At 31.5% G+C, this 20,664-nt stretch overlaps 1 protein-coding gene across 1 annotated transcript in view; it reads left to right on the top strand.

The window, feature by feature from the left end:
* LOC148284167 (membralin-like) overlaps window positions 1–20,664 on the top strand; it is a 382,657-nt gene that overhangs the window by 209,286 nt on the left and 152,707 nt on the right. The window contains exon 9 of the mRNA XM_088242544.1: window positions 10,290–10,422. Coding sequence (XP_088098670.1) covers window positions 10,290–10,422 — 133 coding nt within the window. The remainder of the gene's footprint in view (window positions 1–10,289; window positions 10,423–20,664) is intronic.

The raw sequence follows: 20,664 nt of genomic DNA, 5'->3' as shown, positions 1-20,664 counted from the left end.
GTTTTGATCTAAATATCGATAAAAACAAATAATCTCTTTTTCAACACTAAGACTATAGTGCGGGTTTAATTTTTTTTGTTTTTTTTATTAATAAATTTCATAAATGGTATATGTTTTTAAAAAAATCTGTACCTCTCTACTTTTTTACATCCAGTAAATGTTAAATTGTAAATTTTCTTTTCTCACTGAATGTCATTTTACAAATAATTTTGGGTATGTCCACAAATGGGTGCTAAGCTAAGAGTACGCATCCAAAGAATACGCATGCACATTATTTAGAAGATGTATTACAAAATGTACAAAAAAGGAAATTCAGAAGAAGAATAAGGAAAAGTAAAAGTTATAACCAAAATCAAAGAGAGCAGGAAAGAAACAAAAAATCGATGAGAAATCAATGAGTTCAGATGATCAAACTTGCCAACAAGTCCTCCGTTCCCCTTTTTGTAACGAGATATACGTTAAGCAACCGGAAGTAAATCGGATCTTATTTACAATGTGATGCATGGTGGCAGGCGAGTTCGCTGACTACTTTAGTTTTGGATCATTTAATAGTGATTTGTGGACTAATAATTAACATTGTATTATATGCGTACTCTTACCTTGTACGAAGCGGCCTCCGTGGTGTAGTGGTCAAGACGCTTAACTCACGCACGGAAGGTTCTGGGTTCGATTCCCGGTGAGAACACAAAAGGTAAGATGTGATTTTTCTCAAGCCTTGGTGTTCTGTGATGTAATTCACCACTGTAATTTCGCCTCCTGGCCTGGCCTGTTGTGGTGCAAAATAAAAAAAATATATAAAAAATGGTTGTGCGTACTCTTAACTAGTATGGTATGTAATGGTAAAAAAAATCTTTTTTTAAATGTTTTTTTACTGTTTTTAGTAATATTATTTTGTTTCCAAAAAAATATTGCCGTATTTTCATATGATTATAATAGCTGTTAGGTTTTTTCATTACAAAATTTATTGAAATAAAAAAAATGTTAAATGAGCTCTCTTTTTTAATTTAATTTATTTTGACCGACAGATTATGCCCCTCGAAATTTAGAATAAACTAATTAATATAAAAACAAAATGTTTAAGTCAATTTTGTTTGAATGATTTTAAGATAATACATTTAAAAACTACACCTCGTGGCGGACTTATTTCCACTCGATTTTCTTATTCGGGATCATTACGCTACCTCATTTTATTGTGCCCCTAATGCGAGAAAACGTAATGATTAAAAAAATATATATTATTATTTTCTATTCATTCTAAAAACGAGTAATATAAAACCAATAAAGAAATATATAACCAATAATTGATTTATAAATAAAAAAAGGAAAAAATAATAAACTCGTATTCGGATATAAATATATTTTTATTAAAACGCTCGTAGGCATTTTTACATTTTCAAATACAGTTATATATGATTAAAAAAATACTAAATAAAGTAGTAAATGATATGACGAAAATACTAAAATAAAGTTTAAAAAATTATGAGTATACCATGAGTGATAAACTTTTTTCTTTATGGGTAACAAAAATACGGAAAAGAAAATCTATGCATGGGTAACGAAAAAAAAATCGAAATAAATAAATAAAATAAATATAAAACAACTTTGTTTTTAATTTTTTAAGGTATATCAAGGTATACATCGTTACTTATACTTGGTTAAGTATACTTTGATAAATAAGCTTATGTAGCTTTGAAACCGGCCGGTAGAAAAAATAAAAATAAGTGGTTAAAAACAAAGTTGGTTTATATTTATTTTATTATAATGATTAACTACAAAGTTAGTGCTTCAAATGTCAAATTTAAACACAACATGTATTATTGGTATTTAATGCATTTACTTTGTGGTCAAACATTTTACTAAATGTTTTTGAATATTTTTATTTAACCACGTACCGACTTTTCTATGTTTACCGATTTTGAGACGTGCCAGTCTCTTCACCAGGACACCAATTATGGTGAAGGTTTATAGTGGAATTTGCATTTGGTATCCTGAAGAAAAGAGGTGTGGGTCTCGAAACCGGTAGACAATGAAAATTCTGTAAGTGGTTTTATGCAAATATTAGTCAATGACAAAAAATAAAGTGAAATGTATGTACAAGCAGGAATAAAAAATATTCTAACTGTCGCTGTAACGAATAAAAATAAGTATATACATCAGTGATGATTTTTTTTACCTATTATTGATTTCGTCTGATGCAAACATACAAAATTATCCACCCATTTTGTATTCCCAGAGTTGGTAGTATGCGTCGAAAACACGCAGTTTCCTCCCCTCTCATAATCTTCCTTTAAGTATGTAGGGACTCTTGAACAATATGACATCATTATCGTTTGATTGGATGGCGCAATGCAGTCTTAATATACATCTCACGAACTTTATCCCCCATCCCTATATTTGAAAGTATCGAAACGGGGTTTTTATAATCATCCTTATTATCACATTTTTTTGCCCTACGCCAACAAACCTCCTACGCGTTAAAATAATACTTAATAAAAAATATTTATAAAAAAAGTTGCAGATTATGTCAATAAATTTTAGCTAATTTAAGTTTTTTACGATTTTGTTATTTTTCAAACGTTCATTTATGATTGACGGAATATTTTACGGTAAAAATGTTTTTTCCCTCATGTGAAATTAAGTATTTACGTTAGTTTATATTTTTATGTATTTACGTTAGTTAAATTCGGGTGTAAAAAATAGACATTTTAGAGATTGATTGAGTGCATTGGAAGCAAAGGTAGCAACCCCCAAAAAAACTTTTTTTTGGATATGATGTCATTCTGTACTACAAAAATTTCAACGGCCAGGAACAAGTAAACTCGAATCGTTACTTATAAGGGACGTGGCCAATGGAATTACCGTTTTTGCTGGAATTCAAAATTACAAATTTGAAAGTATTTGTCATGCTACTAATAATTCGCAAAAAAATATTTTTTCCTCTACAGTATTATTTTATAGACCTTTATTAAGAACGGCTAAAATGATCTACGATGCGAGTGTTGATGGATGCAGAAAACAAGGAAGACCGAGAAAGACATGGCACGATCAAGCCCATCAAATACTTGAAGATGGACATGTCAAGAGTTGGAATAATCGGCGTGCGTCCATTAGAACATGTAAGATGTATAGTAGAGTACAAGTATGTAGAGGAAGCGAGGTCTGTATGCAAATATAGACTTTCATGTTCTATTCTTTCTACTCCTACGGGGAAACGGCGTGATGGTTTGTTTGTTTGTTCGTTGGTTGGTTTGTTCGTTTGTTTGTTTATTACTACTTTTAAAATGTTGAAAAAATGGGATTTTTCCCTATTGTGGCATGAGTCATTCATGATTGTGTCACTATAAACTGTGTCTCTATACTTAATAAATGTAAATTGAATATTGATTCTGGACAAAGTGGTCAACTCAATTGTCGACTCTTCTCTGACCATCAGTACATCTTAGTAGTTTATCTCAAATCAATAAAATAAAAAATATTGCATCATTTATCTAGGTCTTAATCAAGGTTTTTTTTATATTTATTGTGCAGAATGGCGGCCTATACTTTTAGATTTTAAGAATAAAAGCGCCAAAATTTGGTAAAAAACAAAAATCTTTCTATTACGCAATAGTATTTATGTTATTCAAGCTTAAAATATGCTGTAAAAATTTGATTTAAATCCGTTAAAATATAATGTTCGCCGTCTTTGAAAACTTATTTTTTGTAAACTGTGTAACAACGACATTTTATAGTCCCTGGACTGGTGCCTGAAACGTAAGACTGATAATCTTAGCTTCATGTAACAATCACGATACACGGCCATTGGTGTACCAATGCAAAGCCCTATGCACCATTATGTGCGGAAAGGGAATGATGATGATGGTGTGTAACAACAACAAACCATCACGCTGTTTCGCTGTAGGGGTAGGCAGAAAGGATAAGACGTTATAAAAGTTGTTTTCTATAATAAATTCTTACAGACGTAGAACTCGTTGCTACAGCCGGCTATACGTTTTTATTAGGGTCAAAGCACCAGTAAATGACTATTTCCCAGTAAATGACCATTGGTTAATAAAACACAATATAATAAGAATTGCTACATGTGTCCAGTCAAAAAACTTTAACCCTAGAAACTATGACAAAAGCAGTAGGCGGACACATCTTTTGGTAAGAAACAAATCTATCAGTTTTGAACTAAGTTGTCAAAAGATAATAGTGCCTCTTCCCGTTATTGTTCTGAGATTGATAGTGTTTTTATAAGGAAAGGTGTGGTAATTGTTTTATTTTATGCTATTTCTTATGCAATTCTTTTAATATATCCATATTCTAATGTGGTACGGTGTTTTATATGGTGTAACTAAATCTGAGTATTATTTTTACTGGGGTAGTAGTAGTCATTCACTGGTGATTCTGCTATTTTTTTAGAGGAATATTTATTAACATATTACAACAGAGATGAAGAACATTTCAGAGAAGGTAATATAGAAGTCCAGGCATATCCAGGGCTCATGACCTGTCAATGGCTGGTTTAAGTGGCCACTTTACACGCTGTGTAACATTCACCATTATGCCTATATTTGAACATCTATATTCCTTCAATTCTTTCATGTAGATGTATTCCCTGTAGATGCCAGGAGTTCTACATTACCTTCTCTGAAATGTTCTTCATCTCTGTTGTAATATGTTAATATAAACAGCTCCCCGGGGAGTTGAATCAAGTCCTTGTCTACAAAAATTTGGACAAACTCAAAATATTGTATTATAATACTCGTATTTCAATAAAAAATTCAATGTACTTAGAAAAATTAATGTGTTTTTTATTGTTTTCTTTTTTTTTGCACGCTTAAATAATGAAATTTATACCTTAATTGTGGATTTCACTACAAGCTGAACCTCAAACGGTCATTCATTGGTGCTTTGACCCTATAAGGAAATAAATACCATTAGAAATAACAGAAGAAAAAAAATCAATATCAGTTTTTAAAAAAATGTGTGTGTAAGCTTTATTTATTTATTTTACACCTCATATACATATTCAATAAATATACATATAAGGGCGGGCATATTGCCTTAAGGCAATTTCTTCCTACCTACCCAAATCGTTCAGTTTTAAAAAATTACAAGTACATGTACATATTTTAAGTAACTATACCTTATCTTACAATTTTATACAAAATTAAAAACAAAAATTAACTAAAAAAAATCTCAAAAAATCAACACTATACTATGAACAAAGAAGAGCAGATGGGAAGGAAAGAAGAAGTAGAAAGGAACAACTCAACTATTTAGATAGTGACATTACAATCTTGATTTAAATGTAAATAAAGAAGGGGCGTCTCTAACATTAGTGGGTAGATTATTTCACAACCTCTTGAAACTTTAAGAGGTAGGTTAGCTTTACCCTTGTGTATCTGTTTTTTTTTTCTACAATATTCTTGGAAATTTGTTTTGTAATATGGTTAATTTGTTTAAATGTTCTTGGTATGATAGAAAAATTTACTGCTGCGTTGGTTGATTTGTGGTTCAGTGGTTGTGTTGTTTTGCACTAACTAATTTTTATTATTAAATCTTTATTCATCAATATGGTGAATAAAAAATGGTAACGTGATGAAGTGTAATTTTTTAATGTTGTTTGAAAAGTAGAATTTAATTTAAATGTTGAATGGAAAATATCAAATAAATAAATAATAATAACTAACTTTGTTATTACATTCGATAATCTCACAGAAAACTCCATGAATATGATTTGTTTTTTAATTTGGGCGTACTCAGAATATGAATATGTAGTTTTATTTATGTAAATCGTGTCTTCTCACATATCGCGCGTATAATGTGAAACGAAGGCCACCCCCGTCCCATTCCATCCCATGGCGGGTCTCCGATACCCTATAGCCCATAGTACCCTGGCTCCTGGTTCCGTGGTATGGTAGACCGCTCTTGTTACAACTTAATTACCGCCATTAAATCCGCCTCTGGTGTTATATTGTGCTGCGACCAGCGGGTACCGTTTGTCAAAATTCCAACGCAGTTCAGATTTAAGGATAATTATTTTTAACGTTATTTATTGTTGAATGTCCATGGAATCATTAAAAGCGAACCGGAAATAAGTCGAGTAATCATTATTGTAAACTATTTGAAATTCGATATTCAATTACTGTTACTAAATTGTTGCCCTATAATTCCCGCGATACAAAGTTTATCGATGTTTTTATTTTGCCGAATTGTAATTCAGTATTTCTTTGGACCGCAGTTTTATTATATGAAATAAATTTTAATTAACCTATACGAGGGCAGTCCGATAATTTTTTCGAATAATAATGAAAAACAATTATTTTTGGCATGGAATTAGTTTTATTTTTCAACATAATCTCCCTTAACTTCTATGCACTTTGTCCAACGTTTTTCCAATAATTCTATTCCATCGTTATAAAACGATTCCGGCTTATCTCCAAAATACTCATCCATGGCTGCAATGACTTCTTCATTCGATGTAAAACGTTTTCCAGCAAAAGGTTTGGAAATAGATAATAATCACTGGGGGCCGAATCTGGCGAATACGGTGGATGGACAAACAATTCGTTTCATTGATTTTAGCCATTGTTAAAACGCTTTTGTAAGCAGGTGCGTTGTCTTGATGGAAAATGATTTTGTCTTCGCTAACCTTGGTCTAACCTCACGTGTTTTTTCATCCTGTTGATTTAAAAGGCTTGTATTCAGAATTTATTGTTTTACCTTCCTGCCGATAATCGATCAACAAAATTATTTTGTAATCCCAAAAAGCTGTTGCTTTAACCTTTCCTGCTGATAAAACCGTCTTTGCTCTCTTTGGTGCCCTTCCACCAGCTTCAATCCATAAGTTTGACTGTTCTTTTCGTTCTGGTGTGTAGTAGTACACCCAAGTTTAATCAACAGTCACAAAACGACGTTCAAAATTTATTACGCTTAATACGATCCAAACTAGCTTGAGAAGCAACCATTCGAATGCGTTTTGATCAATAGATAGCAAATGCCCCACCCATCTTGCACAAAGCTTTTTCATCTTTAATTTTTCATGTAAAATATAACCCACCCGGTCTCTTGAGATGGCTAGGGTCTCAGCTACTTCACGCACTTTTAATCGTCGATTATTTAACACCATATCATGAACTTTTCGAATGATTTCTGGTGTTGACAGTTTTTGGACGTCCAGTGTCTGGATCATCTTCAAGGCTTGTACGACCACGTTTAAATTCAGCCACCCAGTTGTATACTGTTGCAAGTGAAGATGAAGAGTCTTTATATACTTCTAATAGTCGTTCATGAATTTGTTTTCTATTTACACCTTCCAAAAATAAGAATTCAATCACTGCGCGATATTTGATTTTTCCCATAGTAAAAACGGCGACAATACCTGATTGTAAACATATAATAAATTGACACAGCTAAATGAAATTTCGCATGTGTTCATATGAAAGTTCTACGAAGTGAAAAAAAAAATCGCGGACTTATCAACGCCATCTATGTGTCATTCTAGAAAATTATCGCACAGCCCTCGTATATTTAATGTGTGTAAAAAAATCACTGAATAAATTTAATATGCCGACAGGTTTCAGAACACGTTGGTTCCTTTGTCAAGGCTTAATTATTATTTTTTATTTTTAAACCTTTACAAAGAAAGTATCGTGTTTTGAAACCAGTCTGTATATTAAATTTATTTTGTAATTAAACACAAATTAAACGCATCGTTAAATTATTGAACACGGAAAATTAAAAAGTAACTGTTGAAATGATTAATTTTATGAAATAAATTATATGTAACAATTTGTTAAAATCTTTCGCAACATGCATAAATATTTTATTTTCGTCATAATTTATTTTTATAAAAGTAACGTCACTATCGGAAATTTTTTACAGATATTTCTTCTTTAATATTTTGACGTATTTTTGTTTCTTGTTGGTAAGTAATTTAAACATTTATTTAAAAAAATGTATTATTTAGATTGTTTTATTACGAATGTTTTAATAGCCTAAATTTATACGTAACCAGTAATAAACTATTATTATGTCTGGATTGATGACCGATCACCCTCACCTGCTGTAAAGGTAGCTACTACACTCGACAAGGGATTATTTGGTCATACATTCCCCTGTTTGAATACCCCGTATCCATTAGTTAAAACCCGAGATTGCGATTTGTCGCATCCATCATCAAAATTGGCACCCGATGGAAATGTCACGATGCTTCTCTTCCTATTGCAGAGTTGAAAAACGGATGATTTGCGTCTTTTATCTCATTGACGTCGCCTGTCTGCAGCGATTTTATATTTAGGGACTGGGCTTACGCATGATGATGAGGCAGTGTCCTATTCGTGGGTCCGTTTATGCGCTTATTGTATCACGGTATAAGCTCATTAAAATGCAAATCGAATTATAGGCGGCCGAAGACTGGCCAATATTGAGCATTTCGCCATCACGTGTTTAAGGATGCAAACACGTGAATATGCATAAATAACCACATGTATTGAATTCGTTTTGTCCTACAACATACTTGTGTGTACCTTGACAGCCATGAGAAGATGTAGGAAAATATTTAATGCTCGATTTTTTTCCAGGCTGGTGGCTTAAGATATGACAATAGTGTCATGTCCCAGCTTCGTAAACAGCCTCGACCGCGCAGGACAGAACGCTGCGAAAATGAATTTAACGACGGCGTTTATTACGAGCGTATTCACGAAAAATATGAATCATTTTATACCAAGATGTATTGGAATTGTGAAAGGACGAACTGAATACTAAAAAAGGATTGCTTTCTGCCGCCATTTTCGGCAAAAAAAAAATTTGGAAGCGACACGTTCACGTCAAGCAAATCGCTATTCTCACAAGGTCCTGTCCGTGCGTGTTTACACGAGGACACTGCAGTCGCTAGAGGCCACGTGCGACGGTGGAGGCAATCATCGTTCTGCGGAGATAGCCTGCTCGTCTATCTCGGTGGCGATGTATTAGGACAACGTTTTATCCTACTAAGTGCTGTTTACACGTGGACAATAGTTGAGTCCTGGGACAAAACAATATCGGCCTTTCCAACATTTTTTCTGGTTTCGGTCTGATTCAACTTTTATAGGTGTGTGGTGTATTATTAGGAACTTCCTTCCATATCCTTTCTTTCCCACCTGCTGACAAGTCTCTAGAATTGAGGCTTAGCGGGTTATTCCTTTTTAAAAAAAAGTAACATTCTCTTTATTTCAATTCATAGAAACAAAACATTTCGCTCTCGGATTTACCGATATAATACTGTCGTTATATTAGGTTTGTACATCTAAAAGAGCTTCCATCCTTAAAATTTTCTAATTTTAAAAATATTTTTTAGTAAAAACGTTTTCAAAATTCTAAATAATTGAAATATTTAATATTTTTAGTAATTCTTGTTAATGTTGCAAAATAGACAATATAATACCTTTTAATCATTATACATATTTCCGAATTATAATTATCAACTGTGTGTAGTACTCTCTCTGGCGTTAATTACACTTGTACGATATATAATAATACATTATGAAACATTGCCTCTATAATTCCGGAACTTTTTATTATAATGTTGTGTCATTTTGCCTCGTATAGTTATAGTAAAGGGGTATGAGTTAAAATGGTTTTTTTTTCTATGTTTCTTACTGTTTTGATACGTTTATTTATTTTTTGTTATTTTGTTTATAAAGTGCTGTATTAATATTATTTTATTACAGGCATAAACCGTCGATTAAATAAATAATTATATTTTTACGGCAAACTAAAGTCGAACTCGAATTTTACATATAAAAATTATACCTAGTATTTGAATGAATGTAGGGCCCCGATTACAATTGGAAGTTAACAGAGTTATCTTCGACTGTTTATAAAGAAAAACCGATATTTGTGTACGAAAATGAGTATATTTGCACGAACATTTAAGTATTTTCGTCGGAAACCTATAATTGAACATGTTTAGAAGAAAAAATTGTATGCATATTCTGCTTTTTATACAGAAAACTTAATTTACTTTGTAGATAAAATTGATGATAAATGTTTACTTCCCATTGTAATCGGGGCCCAGGATAGGTTCGGTAACTAAACATTCGACTTTAACATATTACGTAACATAGGTACTGTTTTTTTTGTAATTCTTGCCAAGGTTTTTATTTTATTTCAATTTTAAGTGTTTTAAGTAACTGATTATCTTTGTAATAAACTCGATAAAATTAAAATAAAACTGTATTTTGTTAAATTAAAATCCTTATATGAAAAGAAGATTTTGTTTTTATGTAACACTAATTATTCTGTTTTTTTTTTCATTAAAGGTATGGAGGCCATTATGTCCGAGTTCTTTAACGACACGACGACAGCTTTCTACATCATCCTTATAGTTTGGATCGCCGACCAATACGACGCCGTTTGCTGTCATACTACTGTTACGAAGAGACATTGGCTGAGGTGAGTCTAATTATTTAATGCTTCGTCGTGTATATTTTATCATTCGAACGAAGTTTAAATTGTCAAAAAGAATGCTTTTGGAAAACATCTTGGTCGTATTTATTTAATATTGTCGTTTTATTTTTTTTTTGCAATTGAAAACCACAAATAACTTAAGTGCTACCGTTTTTTTTTCATGTATAATTGTTGGGTTTAATAAATTAATATCTTAAGTATAAAATGATAATATTCTTGAATATTCTACAAGCCCGACTCACTACTCGCGTCAAGTACCCAAAACATAATACTTTAAGCCTTTGCTTTCATAAAAATATAATAAGTTATATTTAGAATGTTAGTCAATAAGATCTGAAGCCGCACCATAAACATATATTTATATATATATATTGCATTTGACGAGAATGTATAATTTACAAAAAAAAAAAGAAATATGTTGTTTTTTGTATGAAAAAAATGTTGCTTAAACTCCTTGAAATTTCTAACCATTTATTGCTTTTTAATGGATTTTCAGTAATGATAAAAAGAAATAATGATTAAAATATGATATTGTACAAAATTTAGGGGCGAATATGTGTTTTTCATCGAACTTCCAGGGTTGCATTCGACTGAAATGCATATTCCAAAAAAATCGGAGTTTTTTTTTAATATTTAAAAATTTTGTATTTCAACGTTTACAAACATGAATTATTTTTAATGGATACTGAATTGATTAATTTCCTTACGATTTCTTAATTTCTACATATTAACTTATTTATAATGGATTTTTAGTAATGCTCAAATAATATTAAATGACATTCAATGCATTTTTGAAAATCTAATTCCTACCTAAAGAACACCCCTCATAGTAGAAAAGCAGAGTTTCATAACCCTAAACAGGTACCTAGGTACCTACTTAAATTTAATATTTGAATATTAATAACTTTTAGTTTTGGAATTAAATCATAAACAAGTACGTAGGTACTTACTTATAAATGAAAAGGCTTTTACCTTTTATCCAATCAGTTTCTGCACGCTTTCACGACACAATTAGTCATTTTTCTTTCACTTTCGAATTAAATGTCAAGTTCACGCAAAACCCGGCTGGCGGTTAAAGAATGACTTAATTCGCGTTGGGCATGAGCTGAGTCTGATTTTTCCTCATTCACACGTATTCCCTTATTTTCTCCCTTGATTATGGCACGAGTATTTGCCCACGACGAGGACTCTAAGCCACATAAAGAGATAAAACGAAAAACTAACCCTTATTACGTATATATATAAATAGCTTAAAAAAATAATTACACTATTTATTATTTAAGAATGTGTTTTAGTAATTTTTCCAATGTTTCTCTACCTAAACCCAGTAACCTTTTTTATTAAAAATTTATTTAATTGAATCCGGCTCATGGTTTTGAAATGTTCGGGTAATATATTGAACATTTTGGGGCCCAGAAACCTGAAATTTCTTTGCTCGAATTCAGAGTTTGTGGTAAACCCAATGACCCATCCTCTCGTTTGACTTCTGGTAGTGTGGGAGTGTGTCTTTGGGATTTGGCAGAATAATTTGCTTTCACAAACATTATTATTCTAAAAATATATAATTGCTGTATATCTAAGATCTTGTATTCCTCAAACAACTTTACGCTGGGGTACCCGAAGCGCTTTTAAAAAATATTGTATCGTTCGATTTTTGAGCAGATTCGAAAGGTTTTAGTTTTGTTTTATTAGTGCCTCCCCATTCTAATCTATTCGTATTTTTTTGGAGTTGGGTAATGAAACTAAATGATTAATAAATATATCAGAATATGTATAAGGCATATTCATTGCACCAGTGTTTTGTATTCTGTTTATAAGTATGTTAAATTGAGGTATCGTTCGAAAAATATGACAGTAAAATATAGTAGATTAACTTAGACGCATACATATAATGAAATCACCTTCAATAAATCAGGGAGGGATATCAAACATCAAATGACAGCGATGTAATTTACTAATAACTCCCCAACCCGCTAGACCGTAGGTGGCCACTGACTGAAACAAACTAAAATCACAGTTTTTGAGTGCAACGACCAAGATGTTCCTAAACGAGCAGAATATATAACACAGTTTTCTTAATCTGGAAACCAGCGATCGGACCTGTACCTGTACCTGATATGGTTGAAAGTTAATTAAATATATAATAAAGACAAATTTGGAATATCCAGTGACCGGTTTCATCGCTTTCGCGACATCTTCGAGACTGGTATATTTATTAAAAAGTTAAATGTATTTATACAGAACAGAGGTAAGGATACATAATTCAAAGTTATATGTAAGTAAATTAAATAAAGTTATTTTTATCTTAAGGATCATTATCGACAAATTTTCTATGGGTAAACAAATGAATGGATATAATGTTATTTTAATGAGTTTAAGTATTTTATTTTATTGTTGGTGTCCCATCCTTCGTGAGTGTGGTTTTGTAATGATTTCTGAAAAACAAGGGGTAAAAAGTCATTAGTAAAATTATATTACAATGGATAAAGTAATGGAGAATGCACATGTGTTATCTGTTCATTAAGTAATTCTACGTCGGGTTTATTTTTGAATCTATTAATTTCGAGAATTTCTAATTTGTCAAGTTTATGGCCTTTGGGTGCAATATGAATTAAATTAAATTAAATAAAGTATCACTCGTGTTTTATTTATATAATAAATTACAATGAACTTCCATCAAGAATTTTCACTTACAAACTTAAATGTTTTATATAATAAAGAAATGTTTCTTAAAGATTATCAGAGAATGTGGATTTTTCACTTGATTCTAGAGTTTGGCTCCTAGAACAAAAAGGGAATAGCTGAGTAATAGTGTGTCATATCGAGAAACGGACAAAGTTTTCTTCTAGGAGAAGAGAAGCGATAGGCCTTGATTAAAAGTGAATATTTAATATGTCTTAATTACTTGATTCTGTTCTCGGCTCCAGCCACAATCGATTCTCTTCCCTAACCAACAAAATTAAAGTGTAGTATTAAATAAAATAAAATATTTAAAATACAATTTTAAAGTAATGCAACAGAGACTGCGCTAAATATGCGCATAATTTTAGTCATTTCAAATTGAACGGAACATCAATTTATAGTAGTTAATAACATGCAAATCGAGAGGTTTATCCAGTTCAAAAATTGGGTTTTCATGACAGGTACTTTGGCACTGGTGCTATATTCCGATTTCATTTTCAGATTTATGGATATACTTGTATACAAAATAGATATGCAGATCTCTGTTTTATTATTTTACAAAAAATGTTTGATATAATTATGGATTTACAATCTGTTTTTATTGCAAAAACGGTGTTTAGTAATATGTCAATTTATAACTGGACTCGTTAATTTACTAATATCCACTGTGTAATAGTTTAATATTAAATAAAACCTAATTCGACTCTTTGAATAAAAATTTTGAGTTTATGCAGTTGAAAAAATAATATTACAGTTGTGGTAGAACGAAGAGCGAACATTGAACCTATCTTTGGTCCAAAGTCCGCAACTTTACCCGCTTTTCGCGGTATAATGGTTAGCCCGTTTAGTTAGCATTTTTAATATTTATTTTAATAATGAACAATAACAGACAACTGGACATATATACAAATGTAGATTATATATAAGATATACATGTGGCTAAATAGTCGATGTAAAACTGCAGAGAGTAGAACGCTCTAAAGGAGGCTCGTAAAAAAGGGCAAATGTGTTAAGTAAATTGTGAGCCGTTTCTGTGATATATTTTTTTAAGGGTTTTTTTAGTTGATTTCGCCACTGTCTGAAAATTTGTTTTTGGGATAAACTTTTTTTTCTTTATGAGTGGAATATTAAGTACGTTATATTAAAGTATTATGAAATTCATATTTTTTATTGAATAATAGTGTTTCCTCAACGGTGTATAGGAGACGCCGACACTTACATTTTTGAAAAGATCAGGTGTAAAGACCCACGTGGTATTTCAGAAACTTGAAGAATAAATAAGCATGCGAATAACTAAAAAGGTAACAACTTCTGAAGTTTTTTAATACTTAATAATACAAGAATTTAGGGTGCGGTTAAGTAAAAATAATCTGCTTAATATTCAACAAATTAGGGAAAAAAAATCAATTTAGTATTTTTTATCACAAAAAATTCATTTTCAGGCAACAGTGGCAAAATCATCTTAAAAACGTATATCTTAGAACCGGCTCACAATTTATTAAACACGTTTGCCTTTTTTTACAGCCCTTGGGGTATTTTACCCGCTGCATATTATACCCGTCACCTTTGGTTTACAGCATACAATGTGTTTAACATTAATTCAGTTTAAAAAAACACAAAAGCTTAAGGAACTATTTTATTCTAAGAAAATCCAAGAAAAAAAAATCTTCAGTAAAAAAAGCAATAAAAGCCCAGGAAAAAATGGCTTGATTATAGTAGGTAAATTATGAAAACAGACCGATAGATTATAAATTATTTTTATAATTCTCCATCTTAGTGAATTACCAAAAATATCCATACCTCGCATTGTTAACCGTATTGTACTTCCTGCATATTGAAGATAAGGGATTATGATATCGTGTATTCGAGGAAATGAGCTCAACTCTGAAGATGTCAGGATAACGTAGTCGTCTATTAAATAGCCTCTAAGTGTATGTTGCTAATGAGTGACGTGTCCAGGTAATAATGAAGGACGTTGTATAGCCAGGTGAGGTGTATTCTATTTATTATCAAGTTTTAACTCTATTGTTTTTTTTTGTTTTTAAGTTGCAGCATGTACAATCCAAATATAAAATGCCTATAAAAACATACAGCAGTGTAAGAAAAAGATCCATCTCCTGGCTTAAAAACTAGCGAGATTGGATATGCTGAAGCTTCTGATCCTCACTCATAGCGGCTGCGGATAAAATAAAAAATGCCATCTTTATAGCCAACCTCCATCGTGATTTGGCACCATAAGACGAAGAAGAAACACGTAGTAATAACAATTCACACGCAATAAAGATTTCAACTCGATATTTATTATGATTAACTATTTAATTAATTAATCAAATTAAATAATTTATTTTATCCCTTTTTGCTTTCCTCCCTTCCTTAAACTTACCTTTATTTCCACTTTATATATTTTAATGTTTCGCTTTATTTTACGTTTGTCAATTTGTCAAGTTTTTTTTTTCGAATATTGTATCATATAATATAAGTATTTAATGTTATTTCTTGTATTTGGTTTTTATTTTTTAAAATTTTTATGCTGTATCAAATGTAATTATTAATTAGTTTTATATTTTGTCGTAATTATTATGGCTTAACACGGGTACATCCTTAAACGCCATATATTAGTGAATGTGTATACAAATGTAATTTAAAAGAAAAAATAAATAAATTGGCTAATATTTATTTAGAAAAGTGTTTTTCATCTCCATCATTTATGTAGCTTTAATTGTCTAAAAGGTCTTCGAGCCGTGGATGTAAAATAAAAAAAACACGCCCCCGAAACAATAAATTTTACTACGTTTTATTCTGATGTTGATCTCTTGTTTCTTTACAAAATTCGTAAAATTATCTTAGGTAAACCACGTATAATTCGAAAACATTTTTATTGTAAAACTTCATAAAATCATACATTTTATATATTCAAACGATATTTAAATTCTTTCAATTGTTATTACTGTATACTTAAATTATTTTAATTTATACTTTTTTAATCCCATGATTTGCAATCCGTGCTTGCACTTGTAAATGACATAAAAATTGTTTTGTCAAGACGAAATCCGGTCAAAGGCAAAAACTATAAATTAAAGTGGAATAAAACAATGAGTATGTACGTATTTTCACTATTATAATTTTTATTTGTTTATGACAAAATACAAGGTTTTTAAACTTTACATATTACTTTGTATGACATATTTTATTAGTACGAAATATTCCCAATCAGCAAAAGTGCTGGTATGAGGGGATATTATAATTAATAACACAATAGTTTAAATAAAAATTCAATAAAATAACATCACATATCACTCGTCACACGGGCTGTAAGAACTGTTTTTTTAGGTGTTTTTTAAGTACGTACATGTTTTGTATATTTTTTAGATCACTAGAACCTGAATTGTAAAAATTTATTGCTGTATTCAAAAAACTGTTTCTTTTTCTGTTAGTCCTAGGTTGTTCTCTTGCTATTATAATCGTTGATATCAATAAAATAAACAGTCGAAACAGAGTTTGATTCTCAAATCGTATTCCTTGTAACAAAGAGAAGGAAGTGTTCTCTTGTAAGGTATTGTTTTTGTCGGTTACGATATTTTGGCGATCATGGCTCGATAGCTACCTAATTATTATTTACCTTCCCTTAAGGGCAAGCTTAATTGTGGAGAAATGATACAATCACATTAGCTGAGTGGTGTTACATTGAAGATGTCTCAACTCTGTATGCTAATTGGATATTGACTGCTCACCGCTCATTGGTCGTTAGTAATTTAGGCGCTTCAATGACATAATGTTTGACGCAATACAGTGGCTTGTAGTCTAAATGCTGAGTTACATGTAATCACACGCTTGTTAGAGAACTTGATTAGGTTGCGATTGCAAGCCTTCTAGTGAACCCCTAACCTATCCTTTATTGTTCGCGGATAGTTCAGGACTGCGCCTATTCTGAACCCTCTTTTGCGTATGTCAATACACCCTCTGTCGAGGGATGAGTTTTGTTATTGGTCACAAGACAATAAACTATAGAACTTTATTAATATACTCATAAATGTCCATTTTGTATTGTGTAAACACATAACATACCTACACATTTTTAGTTAGGTCAATACATATTAAAATGCATTGTAAAATGATTAAATATTGTACGTATAAAGATGCTTGGCGGCCTGGTGGTGTAATGGTCAGAGCGTTAGCCTGCCATGCAAGAGGTCTCGGGTCAAAATGATCAAAATACGCTGCGATTGAAGTACCAATGCAGTGCCCTATGCACCATTAGGTGCGAAAAGGGAACGATGATGATGAAAGATGCTTTATATTGTAAAAAATATATTTTATTTTTTTGCGAAACTAATAGATGCATTTCAATGCAAGGGTATGTTAAATGAAATAATCATCATTGGCACTTAAATTGCAACGTGTCTATGTATATCATTTTTGTTACATGGAGAATTTACCGATTTCTTTAAAATAGTTAATCGACCTTTTTTGGACATGCTGATTTATTTGCTAAACTACCAATATTCTAAACAACTCATAAAGTTAAAAAGAAAAATGTTTTCTACAGAATAAAATTACATACAGTATGATATGCGTTATTTTTGTTGCACGACATCAGGTCAGGGGGCCCAAATACAGTATTTTGCTTGGAAACGGATTTTCACTGTTGTACTATTTGTATGCGAGAGGTAAACTACGGTGACTCCAAATATAATGTCATCATTTTAATCAAATTATTCGTCCTCTATTACATGGTAAATATCATTAACTTTAAGCATTAAGTATATTTTCAATTATGCGAGATCAACTTTGTTAATCGCGATTGCATCCTCGCATTTCAGTAGGACTTTAATTTGAACATAATTTTGAATTTACAAAGTAAAAATGTATATTATATATCCACTCAAAATTTCTCAACTTTTTTCCCCTTGAAATGTCTTTTACTGACTATTTGCACAGTTATCGGAAAACTTCGCCCCAAGTATCCTGAAATCCTGAGGTACATTTATTCGACGAGCACTCGTAACGAGTACGCTTGTTTCTCCCTTGTGACGCTGACGCTGGGATCACTTCACACAACCTCCACCCAATTCTTAGCTAATTGTTTGCTGCTGTTTTTACTCAAAAACCCTTTGACACGAGTGGTTTCTGTATGATGATTTACACGATTCAGCTAATGACACTCGAAACTTGAAAAGGCGTTGAGCTTTTAAAGCTTTTCACCTTGTAAGAGCGCTTTGTTCGCTAGCGTTTTCAACGTTGTAAAGTGTATCATCATAATATACAAGTGCGAGGGAAATAGGAATCGCAAAATTTTGTTTTTAAATGTTACTGCATGATGTGATTCTATGTATGAACTCGGTCTTAAGCGACGCTTGACTCGGAATGAAAGCACGTTGGATATTAGTTTCGTATTAATGTGATAATAAAGTTGTGTTATACTCTTGTTTAAGTTCATTAAGCGAGGCATCGAAATATAATTTCGCGTTCTCAAAAGTACTCCGGGAATCATTTTAAGCGGTGAATCATGAAAAATGAAATAAAAAGGGCTAGATTTCAATACTGCCGTCCTTCGTAGGAAGGCCGTAACTTCATCGGAGTTAATTCTTAAGGAATTAGCGTACTTTAATGTGAAGATTTAGGCTTGTCCTAGCGTTATGGACAAAGTTGCTTATTTTGTTACACTGATATGTTTTATTACAAAGAAATGCATTTTTTTTATTGCAATGATTTTGGGAATTACTCCTATTTATTTATTCTATATTTTCCTTTAGTTTTTGTAAAAAACACACGAAATAGGTTTATTTGCAAAATACACTCCGGACTATGCACTTTAAATTATAATACAAGGTGTTCTTTAAACCCTGTCACATCCGAAACCACGATGACCAGTATGAGCAAGAAGACATATCGGCACATTAAAATAAAATTTTAACGAATAAAATTTACAAAAATAAAATATTTAAAAAAACAAACGGTTGCTTACTTCTGCAAGGTAGAAACGAGGAAGTGAGAGGGGGAGTCTGATACACCGTCAACAGTATGGCCGCGCCCCCCTCGTTTCTCCCCTTCAGAAGTAAGCAACCATATGTTTTTTCAAATATATTATTTATTTAAATTTTCATCGTTCTAAATATTTTTTTAAATGTGCTAATATGTCTTCTTGCCCGTACTGATCATTGTGGTTTTGGATGTGACAGGGCTTAAAGAACACCCGTATAGCCTAAATATTAAAATAAAGTTATTATGCGAGTTTCGGATACAACACATGTTTTTAAGGTTCATTAATTTATAATTTAATATTCCTAGTGAAGAGCTGTACTAAAAATGTGTGCATATATATGTTTTGCTAAACAGCTGGTCAGGAGGCCCAATTTCAGTGGTTATTTACAGCACAGTATATGGTGCTGCTTTTCAATATATAAAATATAGTTATAGATAGTCCTGAGAAAGTTAACCAGTCTCCCGTAGGTGCCAGAATAACAGAAAACAGAAGATAATTTTTTTTGAAAAATAAATATTCGTATCGATCTTTTTGGACATTGTACTCGGGTCCTTATGCATAATAGCCAATCGCGCTAATCACAAGGCGGACAAAATCCATATTTTGATTGTAAAAGTGCTTGGACTAAATTTTAAGATACTATTGAATTGGAGAGGTATTTTTTTATGTTGGTCAATTTAGATTTTAAACGTAAATAGACCACGTTAGCCGTTATAACTCGTATTTTTAGTCCATTATTGTTAAAGCAAAGTTTGTCTCGCACAATGCGTTTGTTAGGATGTCAGCTGCACGCATTATTTTTAAAGATCCAATGTAAATAATTGTCAGTCGTCCCTTATATTTGTATTGTCCTGTCGTTTTTATTCTTGCTGGTTCTTATGAGTTCAAGTAAAAAAGATTAACAGAAAGCTTTTTTAAAAAAAATCGTGAATATTTTTCCGGGTATCATAATCAAAACTCTTGTCTTGTTAAAACCAGTCATGAATAGGAGAAAGTTTGTAGGTACTATCCATTTTTTTAAATTAATAATAGATGTGTTTTGTGGATACTACCACTTGGTCACAATTTATTACTTACAAACTATTTTTATTTGTTTATCGTTTCTAATTTTTATAAAGGTATTATAAAGACAGAAACAAAAGTTCACAGTTTTTGCATTCATAATTGGTTAAATAGTTCGAAGACGTTATATGATACATAATATTTGTACATATATATTGAGTGTTCCCTAGCTTAGAATATGGGGAAATTATTGTATGTAAAGGTAACCCCCCCCCCCTATAACACGATCTCCAACAACACGGTTTCGCTCAAACAAGATTAAAATTTTGCAAAAACCTCTTGCAACACGGCTTCTAATTCGGTGAATACTATATGATGTATGTACATAATAAAAAAATAAAATAGGGAAATAAAACATTTTTTTACATTTTTAAGGTTATGTACAAAGAATATACAAAGTGACAGAAACTGAACCCGCAAAAAGAAATAGAAGAGATCATCTGCTAATTATTGGATCTAACTTTCAATAACTAAAGTTTTATAGTTTGTGAGATATGTCA

Source organism: Micrasema longulum, unplaced genomic scaffold, assembly GCF_059751315.1.
Source record: "Micrasema longulum isolate JH-2025_06_02 unplaced genomic scaffold, ASM5975131v1 h1tg000142l, whole genome shotgun sequence".
NCBI lineage: Eukaryota > Metazoa > Arthropoda > Insecta > Trichoptera > Brachycentridae > Micrasema > Micrasema longulum.
Note: the sequence above shows the minus strand (reverse complement) of the source record. Positions and strands in the feature narration are given on the sequence as shown.